We start from the raw sequence: 16992 nt of genomic DNA, 5'->3' as shown, positions 1-16992 counted from the left end.
ACAGCTCTCACCGCAGCAATCATGAACACACCAAACTAAATGTCCGAGGTTTAAATAGGGCACACCTCCTTCAAAATGCTGAGTAACGATGTTCTAATCTTGTGCACCTGATGTGATACACCTGTGTGTAATTTGAGCCAATTTAAGTGGGAGGATATACGGGGGTGTCCTAATTTAATTTTGTTTCATGAGTAAATCAAGGAAAAATTTTTGTTGTTTACCTTCAATTACATCACTTTCTTTTCAGAGATAAATAAAAAAAGATTTGACATCGATATATGAACATTTCTTAAGAAAGAATTGAATATTTCATGGGGTGTCTCATTTGCATGGTTGCAAAGCATTCACTCCCATCCCCCACCATTGTTGCATAATCTAGGTGGACTGGATGGAGTTCTCCTTTACCCAACAGGTAGCAGTTGCAACTGTTCCCATTCACTTTTAGTGCAAAACAGATAAAACACTGGTTTATAATCAAACTAGCTGAAACACGGCCTGTGTCGGGTCTATACCACAAACCTTTTTTTTTTTTTTTGTAATATGTTTATTAAGACAGAAGGCAATCACATACAAACATAGCCACAACAGCATGGGAACTAGAGAATGACACGGTGGATGTTACCTGCGGCTAGCCGCGGGTAACCCGCCAAAACGGTGGAGGGGGGGAAAGGTGCTCACTGCAGGTAGGGGGACAAGGCCATCCACCGCCTTGTGGAGCGGTGAATGGCCTTGTCCCTGCAGTTAAGGGAGGGAACGCGCGTGGTCATCTCCCTACTTCCTACCTACCCAAATCTATCTCCCTCCCTCCCTCTTATCTTTGCGGCGCATTTTAAGGTTTGAGACTTGTTGAAAGCCGTTGGAGTGTACGTGCAGTCACATGCGTGTGTGAGCAGAAGCTTCTCCTCTGATGCAACTTCCAGTTGCGTCAGAGGAGAAGCTTCTGCCCACACACGCATGTGACTGCACGAACACTCCAGTGGCTTTCAACAAGCTACTCAAACCTTAAAATGCGCTGCGAAGATAAGGGGGAGGGACGGAGATAGATTCGAGTAGGTAGGAAGGAGGGAGGTGACCATGCGCCTTCCCTCCCTTAACTGCGGGGACAAGGCCTTTCCCCTCTCCACCGGTACCCAGGGCCGACGAGAAGAGGCAGACGGAGCTGCAAGCAGTCAACGCATGGATGAGGCGCTGGTGTGAGGAAGAAGGATTCCACTTCATGCGCAATTGGACGACGTTCTGGGGGAAGAGCAAGCTATACAGGAAGGATGGACTCCACCTCAGCGGAGATGGAACGAGGCTACTTGCAAGCAACATCAAGAGGGAAATTGAGAAGTTTTTTAACTAGGAAGATGGGGAAAGACGATAGTCCACCAAGAGTCGATGGTTCGGAAACAGGTATGCCCAGAGGATACCATGCAAGAAGATAGCGGGGAAGACTCACTGGGTCATAGGCAAGACAAAAATCCTGACGGATTGAAAGGAACACAAGAGGGAAAGAAATGCAAGAAAGTAACAGGCCGCAAACTCAAGTGCATGTACACGAATATAAGGAGCCTACGGAATAAGATGGAGGAATTGGAAGCATAGCACAAAAAGATAACCTTGACATCATTGGCATCACGGAAACATGGTGGCACGAAGAAAATGTGTGGGACACTGTGCTACCGGGATACAAGCTATATCGCAGAGACAGAGTGGGTCAGAAAGGTGGGGGAATTACCCTATACGTTAAAGAGGGAATTGAGTCTACCGGAGAGAGCACACCGGGAACGAAAAGTAAGTTAGAGTCTCTATGGGTCAAAATTCCGGGAACAAATGGAACGGAACGAAGATCGGCATCTACTACCGTCCCCTAGGGCAGTCCGAAGAAATTGATGGAGAAATGACGGACGAGATTAAATGCAACTACAAGGGAGACAACGCAGTTATCATGGGTGACTTCAACTATCCAGGGATAGACTGGGACCTAGGCACTTTGACTGCGCTAGGGAGACCAAGTTCCTGGATGCTGTAGGCGATTGCTTTCTGGAACAACTTGTCAAGGAAAATACAAGAGGAAATGCAATTCTGGATTTAATTCTAAATGGATTGCGAGGAAAGGCGCAAGGTGTAGAAATAGAAGGGATGCTGGGAAAGAGCGATCACAACATGTGCTGCTTCGACCTGAACACGGGCGAAACATCAGTTCAGAACGACGGCCATGGCACTGAACTTCCAAAAAGGGAATTATGAAGGGATGAGACTCATGGTGGAGAAGAAGATTAAGAAGAGGATAAACACTAAAGATGCTAGAGCAAGCATGGTCCCTTTATAAGGACACAGTCACCGAGGCGCAAAATCTATATATACCGCGCTTCGACAAGGGATCCAAAAGGAAAAAGAACATGGAACCGGCTTGGCTCACTGTAGCGATGAAGGAAGCAATCAGAGACAAGAAGACTTCGTTTAAGGAATGGAAAAGGTCAAAAACGGACGAAAACTGGAAAAAGCACAAACAACATCAAAGTAGGTGCCATAAGGCGGTAAGAGGGGCCAAAGAGACTACGAGGAGAAAATAGCCAAGGAGGCGAAAAACTTCAAGCCATTCTTTCGATATATTAAGGGGAAACGACCCGCGAAGGAAGCGGTGGGGCTGTTGGATGACCATGGAATAAAGGGAGTGCTAAAGGAGGAAAAAAGCCATCGCCGACAAACTGAACACATTTGTGTCTATTCACCGAAGAAGATATACACAACATACCGGAAGCCGACAGGCTATACACGGGAAACGAAGACGTGAAACTGATGGGGTTGATGGTCAGTCTAGAAGAGGAATGCAGGCAGATTAATAGGCTTAAAAACAATAAATCCCCTGGACCGGATGGCATTCATCTGAGGGTAATCAAGGAAATGAAAGGGGCTATAGCTCAACTGCTTCAACTAATAACCAATCTGTCGATCAAATTGGGAAGGATTCCGGAAGACTGGAAGGTGGCGAATGTTACGCCAATCTTCAAGAAAGGTTCGAGGGGAGATCTGGGAAACTACAGACCGGTGAATCTGACCTCGGTACCGGGAAAGATGGTAGAGGCCCTGATAAAGGACCACATCATTGATCACCTTGACGGACACGGTCTGATGAGGACCAGCCAGCACGGCTTCAGCAAAGGAAGATCTTGCTTGACGAACTTGCTGCACTTCTTCGAGGGAGTAAACAGGCAGATAGACAAGGGTGACCCGATCGACATTGTATATCTGGATTTTCAAAAGGCGTTCGACAAGGTTCCGCATAAATGACTACTTCGAAAAATTGCGAGCCATGGAATCGAGGGAGAAATACTCACGTGGATTAAAAACTGGCTGGCGGATAGGAAGCAGAGAGTGGGGGTAAATGGACAATACTGGAAAAGCGTCACGAGTGGAGTACCGCAGGGTTTGGTGCTCGGACCCGTGCTCTTCAACATCTTTATTAAATGATCTGGACATTGGTATGACAAGTGAGGTGATTAAATTTGCAGACGATACGAAGTTATTCAGAGCAGTGAAGACGCGGGAGGATTGCGAAGACCTGCAACGTAACATAAACACGCTCGAGAAATGGGTTGCGACATGACAAATGAGGTTTAATGTGGATAAGTGTAAGGTGATGTATGTCGGTAATAAAAATCTTACACATGAATACAGGATGTCCGGTGCATTACTTGGAGAGACCCCCCAGGAAAGAGACTTGGGAGTACTGGTTGACAAGTCGATGAAGCCGTCCGTGAAATGTGCGGCGGCGGCAAAAAGGGCAAACAGAATGCTGGGAATGATTAAGAATGGGATTACGAACAGATCGGAGAGGGTTATCATGCCGTTGTACCGAGCCATGGTGCGCCCTCACCTGGACTACTACGTTCAGCACGGTACTACTCGAAAGGGTTCAGAGAAGAGTGACCAAAATGATTAAGGGGCTGGAGGAGCTGCCATACAATGAGATGTTAGAGAAACTGGGCCTCTTCTCCCTTGAAAAGAGGAGACTGAGAGGGGACATGATAATGAAGGGAATAGACTTAATAGATAAAGACAGATTGTTAACCCTCTCCAAGGTGGAGAGAACGAGAGGGCACTCTCTAAAGTTAAAAGGGGATAGATTCTGTACAAACGTAAGGAAGTTCTTCTTCACCCAGAGAGTGGTGGAAAACTGGAACGCTCTTCCGGAGGCTGTTATAGGGGAAAACACCCTCCAAGGATTCAAGACAAAGTTAGATAAGTTCCTGCTGAACCAGAACATACGCAGGTACAGCTAGACTCAGGGCACTGGCATCATCATTTTTCTCATGAGCTCAGCAGCTCGGGGCTGGATTCCGTGCTTGCATCAGTCATTGCCAACACATATCTTAGGACAAGTGACCTATAATGACATTTGAAGTTTGCGATTATCCCTTGGTCCATCGGCAGGATCAAAGAGGTCATGTTTGGCGGCAGAAACACAAGTTTGATGTTGGTTAGACTTACGTCATTACTGTGTGCTGTGCAGTTATCACACAGCATTAGAATGTGCCACCTACGCTTTCTCATCAGATTGTCAGGCTTCTGCAACCATTCAGTGCACAGTGTTGCTGTCATCCATGCAGTTTTTTTTGCTTTCATATTCAATAGGCAGGTATTTAATGTTTTTGAACCACCGAGGATTTCAGTGGCTCGGGCTTTTCATTACCTTCCATATTGTAACTGAGTAACAATGAGTAACTGAGTAACAATGGCACCTTGAAGCCAACTGTTTTGCTGCATTTGAAAGCCAATGTTCTGTCAGGGATGGCACGCCAGTACAGGTCCGTCTCATCGGCGTTGAAAATGTCATATGGTTCATATCCACCAATGACTGATGGCAACACTTCCATGACCCATCTTTCTGCACCAAACTTATCCGCGTCTTGTTTTTTGCCATGCTGCTTCTTAAATTTTATGTTGTTACTAACGTTCCACCTCTCTAACCATTCATTTGTTGCTTTGAAGCCTTCTAAGCCCAGTTCTTCAGATAACTGCTGCTTTCTCCATCAGCAGAGGTCCACTGATTGGCAGTTGTCGACTTCTAGCTTCAGCAAACCATTGCAGCAACACCTGTTCAACATCTCCAGCCTTCCCAATTCTTTTCCGTTTTCTGGTAGGATTGCTGTTGTTTTGCCAGTCTTTCAATATGGCTTGCTTTTTTTTTTTTTTTTGTAAATCTGAGAAATCTGGCTAGGATGAATGCTGTAATGTTTTGCAATAGAAGCCTAACTCTCCCTTTGGTCAAGTCTGTTTAAAACATCGACACATTCAGCCAAAGACAATGACTTTTGTCCAGCATGGTGGACACGTTCAGCCAAAAACAATGATTTTTGTCCATGCGACGCCATGATACTGTTCCGAAAGTTCGAACACCTGGCCAGGCCTAGACTGTTTCGAAATACGTGGCTCATCCACGTCAGAATGTGATTGCTTTTAGTCATGTGAACGAATAGAGGTGAGACCTATAACATCAGTGCACATAAGCGGATAGGTGCTTATCAGAATTGCAAATATCCTGAGTTTACATCCATTGACTTTAATGTAAAAGAAACGGGACCATGGTGGTCGGGTGCGGATAACTGAAGCGTGCACTTAACCGACGTGCACTTAGGTGGAGTTCACTGTATTATGTATATGTTGATGTAAACCACCTAGTTAACAGATGTATATACATTTTAAAATAAATCAATATTCACAAAAATGGAGAGAGAAACTAGGCTTGGTTTATGAGCCCTGGCCAAAATAAACCTCTACTTGGCAGTACATTTGTGATAGTCCAATACGTTAATCTCTCATTGGTCCTGTGAAAAGACTGTATGAAATATGAACAGAAGTCTGGGGTTTCTGTGCTATATTTTCAATTGATGTGAATCAGATTTTGGATACTTCTTTCCATATGGTCATTATTATCAGATTTATATAGTGTTCCCATTTGTCTTATCAAGTTCTAGTAGGATCAATTAGGATTCTTTTTAAAAGGGCAAAGTTTGTTCAAAATCTAGGCTAGCTTGGAGCTGTTTTCTGTCTCTCCCATCTGGGGCACCAGTTCAAACCTTGTTCTAGCACATTTATTTTTATGTAGTGACTAATTTTCACTACACTTCGTAGCTTAAGTGCTTGTTCTAGAACTTTCTACCTTGATTCATCTTTTAAGAAAATGAGAAATCATGAGTCCTTAATATAGCTTAATATAATATAATATAACTAGTCTTATAGCCCGTTACATTAACGGGTGCTAGAATATATGTGTGTGTCTCTCTCTTTATTTCTTTTTCTCTCTCTCTCTCTCCTTAGCTGCTTTCTTTCTTTCTGTCTTTCTTTTTCCTTGGCTGTCCATCACCACCCCTTGCCTGCTCCCCCTGTCCATTCTCCCTTCCTTTTACCTCCCCTGTGTCCACCACCACCCCTTCACAGCTCTCCTTATGCAGCAGCAGCCCTTCTCCCTTTGTTTTACCTCCCTCCTTCCTTCTCCCCCTGTCCAACATTAGGCCTCCGTTCCTTTTTCTTCACCCATCCCCTGTCCATCAGCACCTCTTTCCTTCTCCCCCTGTCCAGCAGTAGGCGTCCCTTCCTTTTTCTCCCCCCCCTCCTCCTTCTTATCCCTATGATACAGTTACCTTGCTCTGCCCCTGATCAGAGGTTCCTGACAGCCGCCCAGTTGCACCCATTGGAAAAGTTCCCTCTGCGGCATCCCGCACCTCTCCTGACGCAACTCCCGCTGTCTTTCTTTCTGTCTGTCTCTGTCCCTGGCCCCCTTTGTCTGTTTGTCTTTCTGTATATCTCCCTGCACCTGTGTCTTTCTTCTTGTCTTTCTGTCTCCCTTCCTCCCTCTGTCTGTCTGTCCAAAGCAGCATTCCCTCCCCCTCCATTTCCCTTCCCCCATACCAGTTCCCTGTGCACCTGCCCCTGTGTCTTTCTTCTTGTCTTTCTGTCTCCGTTCCTTCCTCTGTCTGTGTGTCCAAAGCAGCATTCCCTTCCCCTCCATTTCCCTCCCCCCACACCAGTTCCCTGTGCACCTGCCTCTGTGTCTTTCTTCTTGTCTTTCTGTCTCCCTTCCTTCCTCTGTCTGTGTGTCCAAAGCAGCATTTCCTTCCCCTCCATTTCCCTCCCCCCACACCAGTTCCCTGTGCATCTGCCCCTGTGTCTTTCTGTCTCCCTTCCTCCCTCTGTCTGTGTGTCCAAAGCAGCATTCCCTCCCCCTCCATTTCCCTCCCCCCACACCAGTTCCCTGTGCAGCAGCATTATTGTTTCCTCTACCCCCTTTTCCTTCCCACAGTCGTGACTACAAACGCGAGCCCAAGTCCTTTGCCACCTGCCCCCCCCCTTCCCTTCCCGCGGGTCCGACTACACATGGCGATTCAAGCAGCGTGTCCAGCAGTCTTCACAAGCTGCTTCGGGTCCTTCTACTGGCCTGATTTACTCTGGCACGTCCGGAGCATATCAGGGCAGTAGAAGGGCCCGAAGCAGCGTGTGAAGACTGCTGGACACGCTGCTTAAATCGCCAGTCGGGGCTGCGGTAAGGGAAGGGGGGGGCGGCGGAAATCTTCTTCTACCTTGCCTCTCCACCGTCGGGAGTCAGCGCCAGGAGCTTTAACGGCTGGTGGTTCCGCGTTGAAACAATCCCCCACCTCTTTGAAAACTGTCACGCCGCTGGAGCCGGGAGGCGACGGAGAGGGCAGGGGGTGAGCCGCGCATGCGCACTTGCTAGCTACAGCTCACGGAAAACGGACGCACGCTTAGGAAGTGCGCATGCGTGGCTTACCGTTTTATTATATTAGATGATGTAAATTAGAAAGTTAAGTTCAGTCATGGATAATATAGCATAGAAGTTCAATGAAAATAAAATAAAACAAGGAAAAGAAATTGAGGTCTATTCCAGCTATACAATCATTTCAAAAATATAGTGTGAAGTGAAGGAAATGGCAGCTTCTCAGTGGTTATTTTTCTTTTCAGCAAGAAGTCCTGCAGGTATTTTGATGAAGGGCGTGGAAGTTGCCCTTTTGGAGGGAATTGTTTTTATAAACATGCTTATCCTGATGGCCGTCTTGAGGAGCCACAGCCACGACAGAAAGGAACATCAAGCAGATATCGGGTAAGTGTCATAGGGGGGCAGTGTCTCCAAGGTGGCTATTTATACATGTATCAAGGAGAAACTAACTGAATTAAATATCAGAAAATAAAAATACAAAGTTCAGCTAAAAATGGGGACATGCTAAGGCTTATCTGAAATATAAATATGTAACAATACCCCAATGTACAAAATAAGTGGAGAAAAAGGACCTCAGAAGCCAATGCTCCAACTTATCAACCGCACTAACTGTGCTATAGATAGGATCAGTTACACTCATAGGTCAAAAAGATTCCACAATAATCTTGAAAATGCAATAACAGTCTCTGTGCATTAGATATTCTTATCAATAGTCTAAAGCTGCAAAATATAAGCCATAAGCAGGATCCCAAATAAGGTAATAGTTTCAAATAGACAATCTGTTCTCACAGACACACAGAACAAAAGTAAACTTATCTCTCATCAGGGTATGTTGCACAAATCCTTATGTCATTGAATTTCAACCAATATAGCCTGACAGCAGCCCTTTTTCACTATTTCACTGCTTCAGGGGATAGTGATAACTGAACTTCACCATAGTCATCACATTATCAGATATCTCTCAGCATCCATCTGATGGTCTTAAAATAGCCATCAAAATTGCACATGCCATGATGATAATGAACCTCACTTCTAAGCCAAGGTATGTGGAACATGATCTCGGTCTCTATTAAGAACATAAGAACTGCCATCTCTGGATCAGACCTTCGGTCCATCAACTCCGGCGATCCGCATACACGGAGGCCCAGCCAGGTGTACACCTGGCATAATTTTAGTCACCCATGTCCCTCTATGCCTCTCGTAAGGAGATGTGCATCTAGTTTGCTAAAGCTTGCCACAGTACTTGCATTGCCATAGTATTGCAAGGAGAGCTTCCTTCTGGAATTCATAACATGGATAGGAAATTTATCCAGGTGCACTTGGAAGTTCTTTTTGATCAAGCCTGTGACACCCTAAATGATAGAAAATATTTCTATTTCTTTCAGCTACATTTTCTTGGACTCAGATTTCTTGATACTTGAGGATCTTCTCTCTCTCCACACTGTGTGAGATCAAGGGATAAGGCATGCTGTGTAATAACCCTCAAATTCTCTATATAGCACCTAAAGTTGGTGCATGCAAATCAGTATGCATAGCTGATTTGTGCACACAACTTAATTATTTAACAACAATCAGCGCTGATAATTGACAATTAACACCTACGCGCACAACTTCCTAAATGCATTCTATAAAGTGGTGTGCATCACTTCTAAGGGGTTTTGACCAGGAGAGGAGCATGGGTGAATCATGAGAATTCCTAAAAGTTAGGTGCACTGTTACAGAATATGTCTTATCTGCGCACAACTTAGACGCAGGTATTTAGGCCTGGTTTTCATTGGCCTAAAAGGGTGCACCTAAATGTTAGTGACATGTACGGCCGGCTAAATGTGTTTCTATATAAACTGCACATAATTTTTATAGAATCACACTAAGTGTCATCCATATCAGCACAGATTTATTTGTGGTACTATATATAGAATATGACCCTAAGAGATTATTGTAGGAGCCTATTTTTTTAAAAGCACATTAGACATCTATATTGTTTTTGATAAAATAGGAGTGAGACCCAAGATGGCATTGAGTTCAGGTGTTTGACTAGGTCACTTTCAGAAGCTCCATAATCTTTTAAGATTTTTCTGAGTTTCTCTGAGATTTTACTTTTCTTTTCCTGCTCTTATTTATCTCTGGGTAAGAAGAAGGGTTAGATGTTGGACAGGCTTCCATCATTCAGTTTGTTGTATCAATGGGAATGTCCCATAGTACAGAGAGTTCTCTCGCTGGCAGCGCTCATAGGGAAAGCACAACCTTTCTAGTACAAAAGGCATATGAGTCTTGAACCAGTGGGTTATTCACCTCTACTTGCAAGTTGTGTAGAAGGCATCAGTAACATTCTTTTCCGCTTTACTTCCTGTATCAGTGGTCTGTACTGTAGTCCTCAGTTTTACCTTCTACACATGAGCTGAAGGTGTGTTGTCTGAGCTACTCTGATTTTAGTTTGTTATTTTCAAGTTTTTAACCTGAATTTGAGGCTTCTTAGTGCGTCAGAGTTTCACTGGGGCAGCTCTGCCTAGGAGAAGACACGTACTCTCTTGTGAGAAGTCTGTAGCTGAGAGGGCAACCCTTTTAAAGGGCACCTACCTAGCTGGCCTGCATTGACACTTTTGGAAGGCTTGGGGATTGCTCCCCTAGTAGCAAGGCTCGCTCCTGGTTATTGCCGGGATGAGAACAGGCTGTGTGGCCCAATGTTTGTCCTGAGGACTTTAATCAGGTGCCAGCTGTATTCACTCTTCCCCCCACCAAATACTCTCATGGAGCTGTGGGGGTATGGGATCTTGGCCCATTTGATAGTCTGACTGGCAGCCCAAAGAAACAAGCATTTGGATAATCTTTATGTGCTTATCAGAGGCAGTAATCTCCACCTTCCAGCTGCTGTTTAAGCTGAAGCAGGCATAGCACCAATTGAAATTTGAGTACAGTCCATTGGAATCTATGAGAGACATCGGGGGGGGGGGGAGTTCTTTAATTGCATTTTTGGAGGTTCCTCGGGCTAAGATTTGGGTCCCTAACTACAAAAAACCCTTTCATAATATTTTTGAACTTTTTTTTAGCTCCTGTGCCATTTTTTGGCTCCAAAATTCTGCTGTGGTGACCATCTTGGATTTCTCAATCTGATTTTAAAAGCTGTAAAAGCCTCTATCTGCCTTAAAACACCTCAATTTTGTTTAAAATCATTAGAGATGGATGCCTCAGGCTGTTCTACCACTGATTCATACCAGATATGCACTGGATGGCTAGCTGAGGAGCGTCCATGTGCCATGGGACAAGTGAGGGGGAGCAGGAGCATAGGGCTTAGCCCCCTCTGGTCTTTCTAGGGTAGATGAGTTGCAGGTGGCTCATTTTGGGGGGCAGGAATCCATTCCAGAGCCCTTGGATAGCAACTCAGTGAAGCACAGAGGTGCAGATGCCTCTGGGCCCCCAAGGAGACAAGAGTCCCTCCCTCAAAATGAATCTTCAATTTTGGAAGTTTCAAGGTCTCAGGCTGGGGCTAACAGTTAGGAATCTGTGGCAGCCCTGGACCATGGAGGATTTGATGGTGTGCTACCTTTTTAAGCCAGTAGCTTTGCTGGAGGTCATCACAGAATCTTTGAAGGTATTGAAGCTTGAATCCCCGCAGACCTTTGCTGTTCAGTGTTCTGTCATGAGTAGCTCTAAGCCTCAAACCACCTTTTTTTCTTCTCATCCTGACATTACAATGATGTTAATGAACCATTGAAAGGCTCCAGAGAGTCCCTTGCGGATTGCGAGGACTGTGACAAAGTTGTATCCCCTGGCTCCTTACTTTCAACAGCAGTTTGTCCTGCATAAAGTGGATTCACTGGGTAGCTCATGTTACCAAGGGAACTTCTCTGCCTAGTGAAGGTGGAGTGTTTTTTGAAGGATGCACAAGACCACAGGATGGATTTAGTCCTCAAAAGATAGTTTGAGACCTTGACTTTGGGGCTGAAGATAGTGGCAGCGGCTTCTTTTGTTGCACACCCCTGTCATATAGAGGAGGACACTTACTCCCAGTTGCTAATTTCAGGGGGGATTATGCAGCAGATGCTTTATCTATGGGCATGAGCAAGGTTTCTGCTTATTCTATCTCTGCCTGTAAAATGCTCTGGTTTAAGCAATGTACAGGAGACTCTGTTTCTAAAGCTACATTAAGCGGGCTATTTTTCAAGGGCCAAATGCTCTTTGGCAAGGAGCTGGATGAACTTATTGCCAGTGTGGTGGTTCATCGCCCTAAGTCTTTGTCAGACAGTAGACCCCATTGAGGTACTTTTCATGGTTCTCAATGGTTTTGTGAGCCCTCAGCAGGGTCCTCTGATTAGAGATTGTCAGCAGTGGTTTGGAGGATCCAGCCAAGCTCAACCCTCAGGTTGCCAACCCGCAGTGGCTTCCAAGAAGTCCCAATTAAGCCAGGCCAGTCACCAAACTCCCATGGATAGGAGGCCTGGGCGAGAATTTGCTCAGACCACTAGGTACTGAATATTATTTGAAAGAGCTATAAGCTCAAAATGTTTTATCCTCTGTTGGACCTTTTTGTGGATTTTCCAGCTGGACGTCCAAGGAAAGCTATCAAGGTCCAAGCAACTGTAAAATAGTTCATGGATATTCAAGCTCATGGATGTACTGCCCAAAGAATCAGGCTTGGACAGGTACTCTGTACCCAAGAAAGTCTCAGATGACTGGAGGCCAATTCTGGATCTGAAGTTAGTCAATGCCACCCTGAAAATGCCCCCCTTCTGGCTGGAGATTATGCGTTCTATTATAGCCTTGGTGGCGCTGGGGGAATATATTTAGCCTCACTGGAATTGTCAGAGGCTTACATATCTGCATATTCTCATATTTCTGGCTCACAGGAAGTTACTGAGTGAGGTTCCATATGCTAGAGAGACATTTACATTTTGTGCCTCAAATCTTTACCTAGGTGATGGTCATTCCAGCAGCACAGCTGCACAAGGCAGGGATCCAAATGCATCCATACTTGGATGATTGGCTGACTTGAACCCCATCCAAGGCCGACAGCAAGAAAGCAGTGGCGCAAGTTGTCTAACTGCTGCAGGACCTGGGTTTAATCATCAATTTTTGGAAGATCCACTTGGAGCCGACAGTCCCTAGAGTACTTAGGGATCTGTTTCAACATGGTAGAAGGACATGTTTTTCTTCCAGAGCCACGTAAACTGAAGCTAAGATGCCAGAACTTAGAAATTCAGGCAAAACCTGCTCCTATGGCTTAATGTTTATGGTAGTGACCATTGTCACAGTCCGTACCCCTGGATAGCGCAGCGGGCCCTGTGACTAATGAATATCGAGCTGGCTTGGTCCCCACTGACTTAGGGAACCCTTCAGGTTTAAAGTCTGTTGCCCACAATAGGGCTGCAGGAAAGTATTCCCTTTTCTTCTGAGAGAATAAGGACTCAGATAACAAAACAGGTTGGTTCATAGACAATTGCGCGCAAGACAATCGCGCGCGGACAAAATCGCGCAGACAAGTCAGCACGAGACAACTCAGCGCAAGACAACTCAGCGCCAGCAACTGAGTGCAAGACAACTCAGCGCAAGACAACTCAGCGCCAGCAACTCAGCGCGAGACAACTCAGCACCAGCAACTGAGCGCAAGACAACTCGGCGCCAGCAACTGAGCGCAAGACAACTCAGCGCAAGACAACTCAGCGCCAGCAACTGAGCGCAAGACAACTAAGCGCAAGACAACTCAGCGCCAGCAACTGAGCGCAAGACAACTCAGCACCAGCAACTGAGCGCAAGACAACTCAGCGCAAGACAACTCAGCGCCAGCAACTGAGCGCAAGACAACTCAGCGCCAGCAACTGAGCGCAAGACAACTCAGCACCAGCAACTGAGCGCAAGACAACTCAGCGCAAGACAACTCAGCGCCAGCAACTGAGCGCAAGACAACTCAGCGCAAGACAACTCAGCGCCAGCAACTGAGCGCAAGACAACTCAGTGCAAGACAACTCAGCACCAGCAACTGAGCGCAAGACAACTCAGCGCCAGCAACTGAGCGCAAGACAACTCAGTGCAAGACGGAAGCACGCGCCGAAGAAAAAGGGGGTTTTGTTGGGGAAGCCCCACAGTTTACTTAATACATATCGCGGCGGCATTGTGGGGTGTTTGGAGGGTTGTAACTTCCCTCATTATATTGGAAACTTAACTGTTTCCCTGTTTTTTAAGGAAAAAGTGAAGTTATCAGTAAAATGTGTGGAGCTACATTCCCCCAAACCCCCCACAATGCCCCCACAACGTGGCGCAATCTGTATAAAGTAAAGTGGGGGGTTTCCCCCCCTCCACACCCCCGTCGGAGACCTTAAAAATATTAATTTTGTTCGGCACGTGCCTCCGTGCTGCGCTCAGTTGTCTGCGCGCGGCCTTTGTCCTGGCGTGGTCTTGACCTGACACTGTTAAAGCAGAGATGATAGGAATGGGAGAGGGAGAGGGACAAGGACAGCAACATAACTCATAGGGGCAGGATGGTGAAATTTAGTTCCTGTGTCCCTGTGTCATTCTCTATTTGGAAAAAGAGTTTAATAAATCAAAGTAACAGGGTGGCCAGGTTACCCAGTTCCAGGCTGCAGATTTTGGGATAGTTCTAAGTTTTTGACCCAGGTGTTTTTGTCTCGTTACCAGACACATTCATTGGGGACTGTGAGACCTGTAATAGTGGAAGGTAAATGGGCATAGTGGGTGTTTGCATTGGGGTCATAATGAAATGCCCATAGTCTGATGCCTGCAGTGTCTATTCATCTGATCCATCTGTCAAATGCAAAGTTTCATTATTTCTGTTTGTCTTGCATGATATGTTTGTTGTATGAATTGTTAAAATTTTGTAAAGCTGAATTTGCTTAATGATCTTTACATGACAGAATATATGTTTAAAGTGTTTATGACGATCATTATCTCGTTTTCTTTGTTTGTTTAAATCGTTATTCATGTTCAAACTTACAAGTGTCTTCACGCTCTGTTGTCTTCATGCTCTGTTGTCTTCACGCTCAGTTGTCTTCAGGCCCAACAGATTTCAAAGATTAAAGACAAGCTTCACTGCACCCCCCCCCCCCCCCCCGAATAAAACCCAAACAAAACTGTCCACAATTTGTTTGCAGCCTTCTAGTTATTGATTTTATGAAGTGTCTTAATATGTTAAAAGATAATAATAAACAATTTGTTAAATGGCAACCTTAGTCATTATAAGTCATTATCTAATATAATAAAATGTTAGGCCACGCATGCGCACTAAAAAAATCATGTTCCCTGATCCGTCGTGAAAACACGATTGCGCATGCACGGGTTTTACGTCACCACTTGCTCGCGGCGGCTTTCAAATAATAAAAAAAAAATTACATAGCTGCGGCGGCCTTCCTCACCATGAATGGTACCGGCTCCTCTCTCGAACTGCACCAGGATTGAGAGAGGAGCTGCAGCACCGGCTTTCAACTTAAAACAAACAAAAAAAAAACCCAACTGGAGATTGGCGCTTTCACCCGCTCCCACTGTGCAACCCCCCCCCCCCCCATGGGAGGATGCGCCGCAGCAAAGTGCTGCACAAGTACTGGAGGGGGAGAGACATATCGCTTCTGCACCGGTACAAACATCCCTCCAGCGTTGGCAGTCGCTGCATGTTAAACAGGCTGCTTCGGACTTTCTCCTGCAGTTGAGTCCCTTTGCCGCGACACTGATGACGTCATCAATGATGCGACAGAGAGACTCAACAGCAGAAGAAAGCAGAAGCAGCCTGTTTAGCGTGCTGCGGCTGCCAAAGCTGGAGGGAGGTTTGATATTAAAGTCATCTTGCTGGGAGGGTCACAGAGTCAGCGGGGGTTGGGCTGGGAGGGGAGAGAAGCGTCTGCCTCAGGTGCTTCAGGCAGCAGCAGCGTTTACAATTCGCTGCTGTTGCTGGCTTCAGGCCTTCCTCTCTGGCCGGTCCTGCCTAATTCCTGTTTTCATGAAGACAGGACCGGCCAGAGAGAAAGACCTGAAGCCAGCAACAGCAATGAATTGTGAATGCTGCTGCTGCCCAATGATGTAGTTAAATGAGGAAAGGGAGCAGAGGGGGAGAGAATGGCTTGGAGGGAAGGAGGAAGGTATGCCAGACCAAGGCAAAAGGGAGGAGGAGATGGAGAGAGGCCATATGGGAGAGAAAGAGAGAGATGGAAAGAGAAGAGAGGGCAGTGAATGGAAGGGGCAACATAGAGGGCGAACAGTATTCTAGCACCCGTTAATGTAACGGGCTTAAAGACTAGTAAGTTCATAATGTCATTGGAGTTTGTGAGTGTAAAATAAATTCTGGAATTGTTGTATTATAATGTTTTTATTTCTGGGTAACTGTATTATTGAAGAAAGCATAATACAATGAACATATAGAATGGATAACATAGGTCCCCCAGGGTAAAGTTAAATGCAAAGTAAGTATTATTGAACATAAGTAAACATGATGTGAACAGCAAATAATAACATTGAATGATAAAGATCATTATAAGAAGTTTGAAATTGAAAAGACAATTACATGGTCTAAAAATATGATGATGATGAGGGCGAAAGCATAAATTCACAGAAAGAGAAGTATTCTGTATGCTTGAAATTCAGTGTTTGAACTGGAGGATGTAAAAGATTATATACATACATAAGTATAGTACATATACACATATAGAGTACTTTTCTGTCAATGAGAAAGTATTTTTCCTCATCAAGGGCAAGCACAGGAATATTGGAGAATTGAACATTAAAAGCAGTCATAAATTGAAAAGACAATTATTGTTCCACATCCTCACTCTCATCTGAAGAAATAAATGCATGTTGTGTCAGAAGTATATGAAGACCTGTTAATGCTTAAAAAAATTATTAGTCAACAGAGATATTATGACTGCAAGGGTAAGCACAGGAACATTGTAGAAATTGCCTAAATTCACAGAAAGGGAAGTATCCTGTATGCTTTAGTTATAAAATAGTTAAGCCTTGAGCTTCAGTGTTTGAACTGGAGGATGTAAAAGGCTATGAACTTTAAAAGATCATATATAGAGATACATACATAAATCTAGTCCATATATACATATTGAGTACTTCTTGTTCAATGCTAAAGTATTGTTCCCCCATCAAGCACAGGAACATTTGAAAAATGGACAGAGTGTGGAGAAAACTGACTCTTTGGCTCTCATTCAGTCAGTGTGTGTGTCTGTGTGCAGTGTGAGCCACAATAGTGGTCGCTGAAACAGGGATGGTTGGTGGTGAGGTACTTAGATTAACAGAGTACTTTGCAAAAATGTCATAGATTCACA

At 45.1% G+C, this 16992-nt stretch overlaps 1 protein-coding gene across 7 annotated transcripts in view; it reads left to right on the top strand.

Annotated features, from left to right (window-relative positions):
* MKRN1 (makorin ring finger protein 1) overlaps nt 1-16992 on the top strand; it is a 552914-nt gene that overhangs the window by 424226 nt on the left and 111696 nt on the right. For all 7 annotated transcript variants that reach the window (XM_033959770.1, XM_033959768.1, XM_033959766.1 and 4 more), the window contains one exon: nt 7966-8104. In XM_033959770.1, coding sequence (XP_033815661.1) covers nt 7966-8104 — 139 coding nt within the window. The remainder of the gene's footprint in view (nt 1-7965; nt 8105-16992) is intronic.

The sequence above is a fragment of the Geotrypetes seraphini genome, chromosome 9 (genome assembly GCF_902459505.1).
Source record: "Geotrypetes seraphini chromosome 9, aGeoSer1.1, whole genome shotgun sequence".
Classification (NCBI taxonomy): domain Eukaryota; kingdom Metazoa; phylum Chordata; class Amphibia; order Gymnophiona; family Dermophiidae; genus Geotrypetes; species Geotrypetes seraphini.
This window is presented reverse-complemented; position numbering and strand designations above follow the sequence as displayed.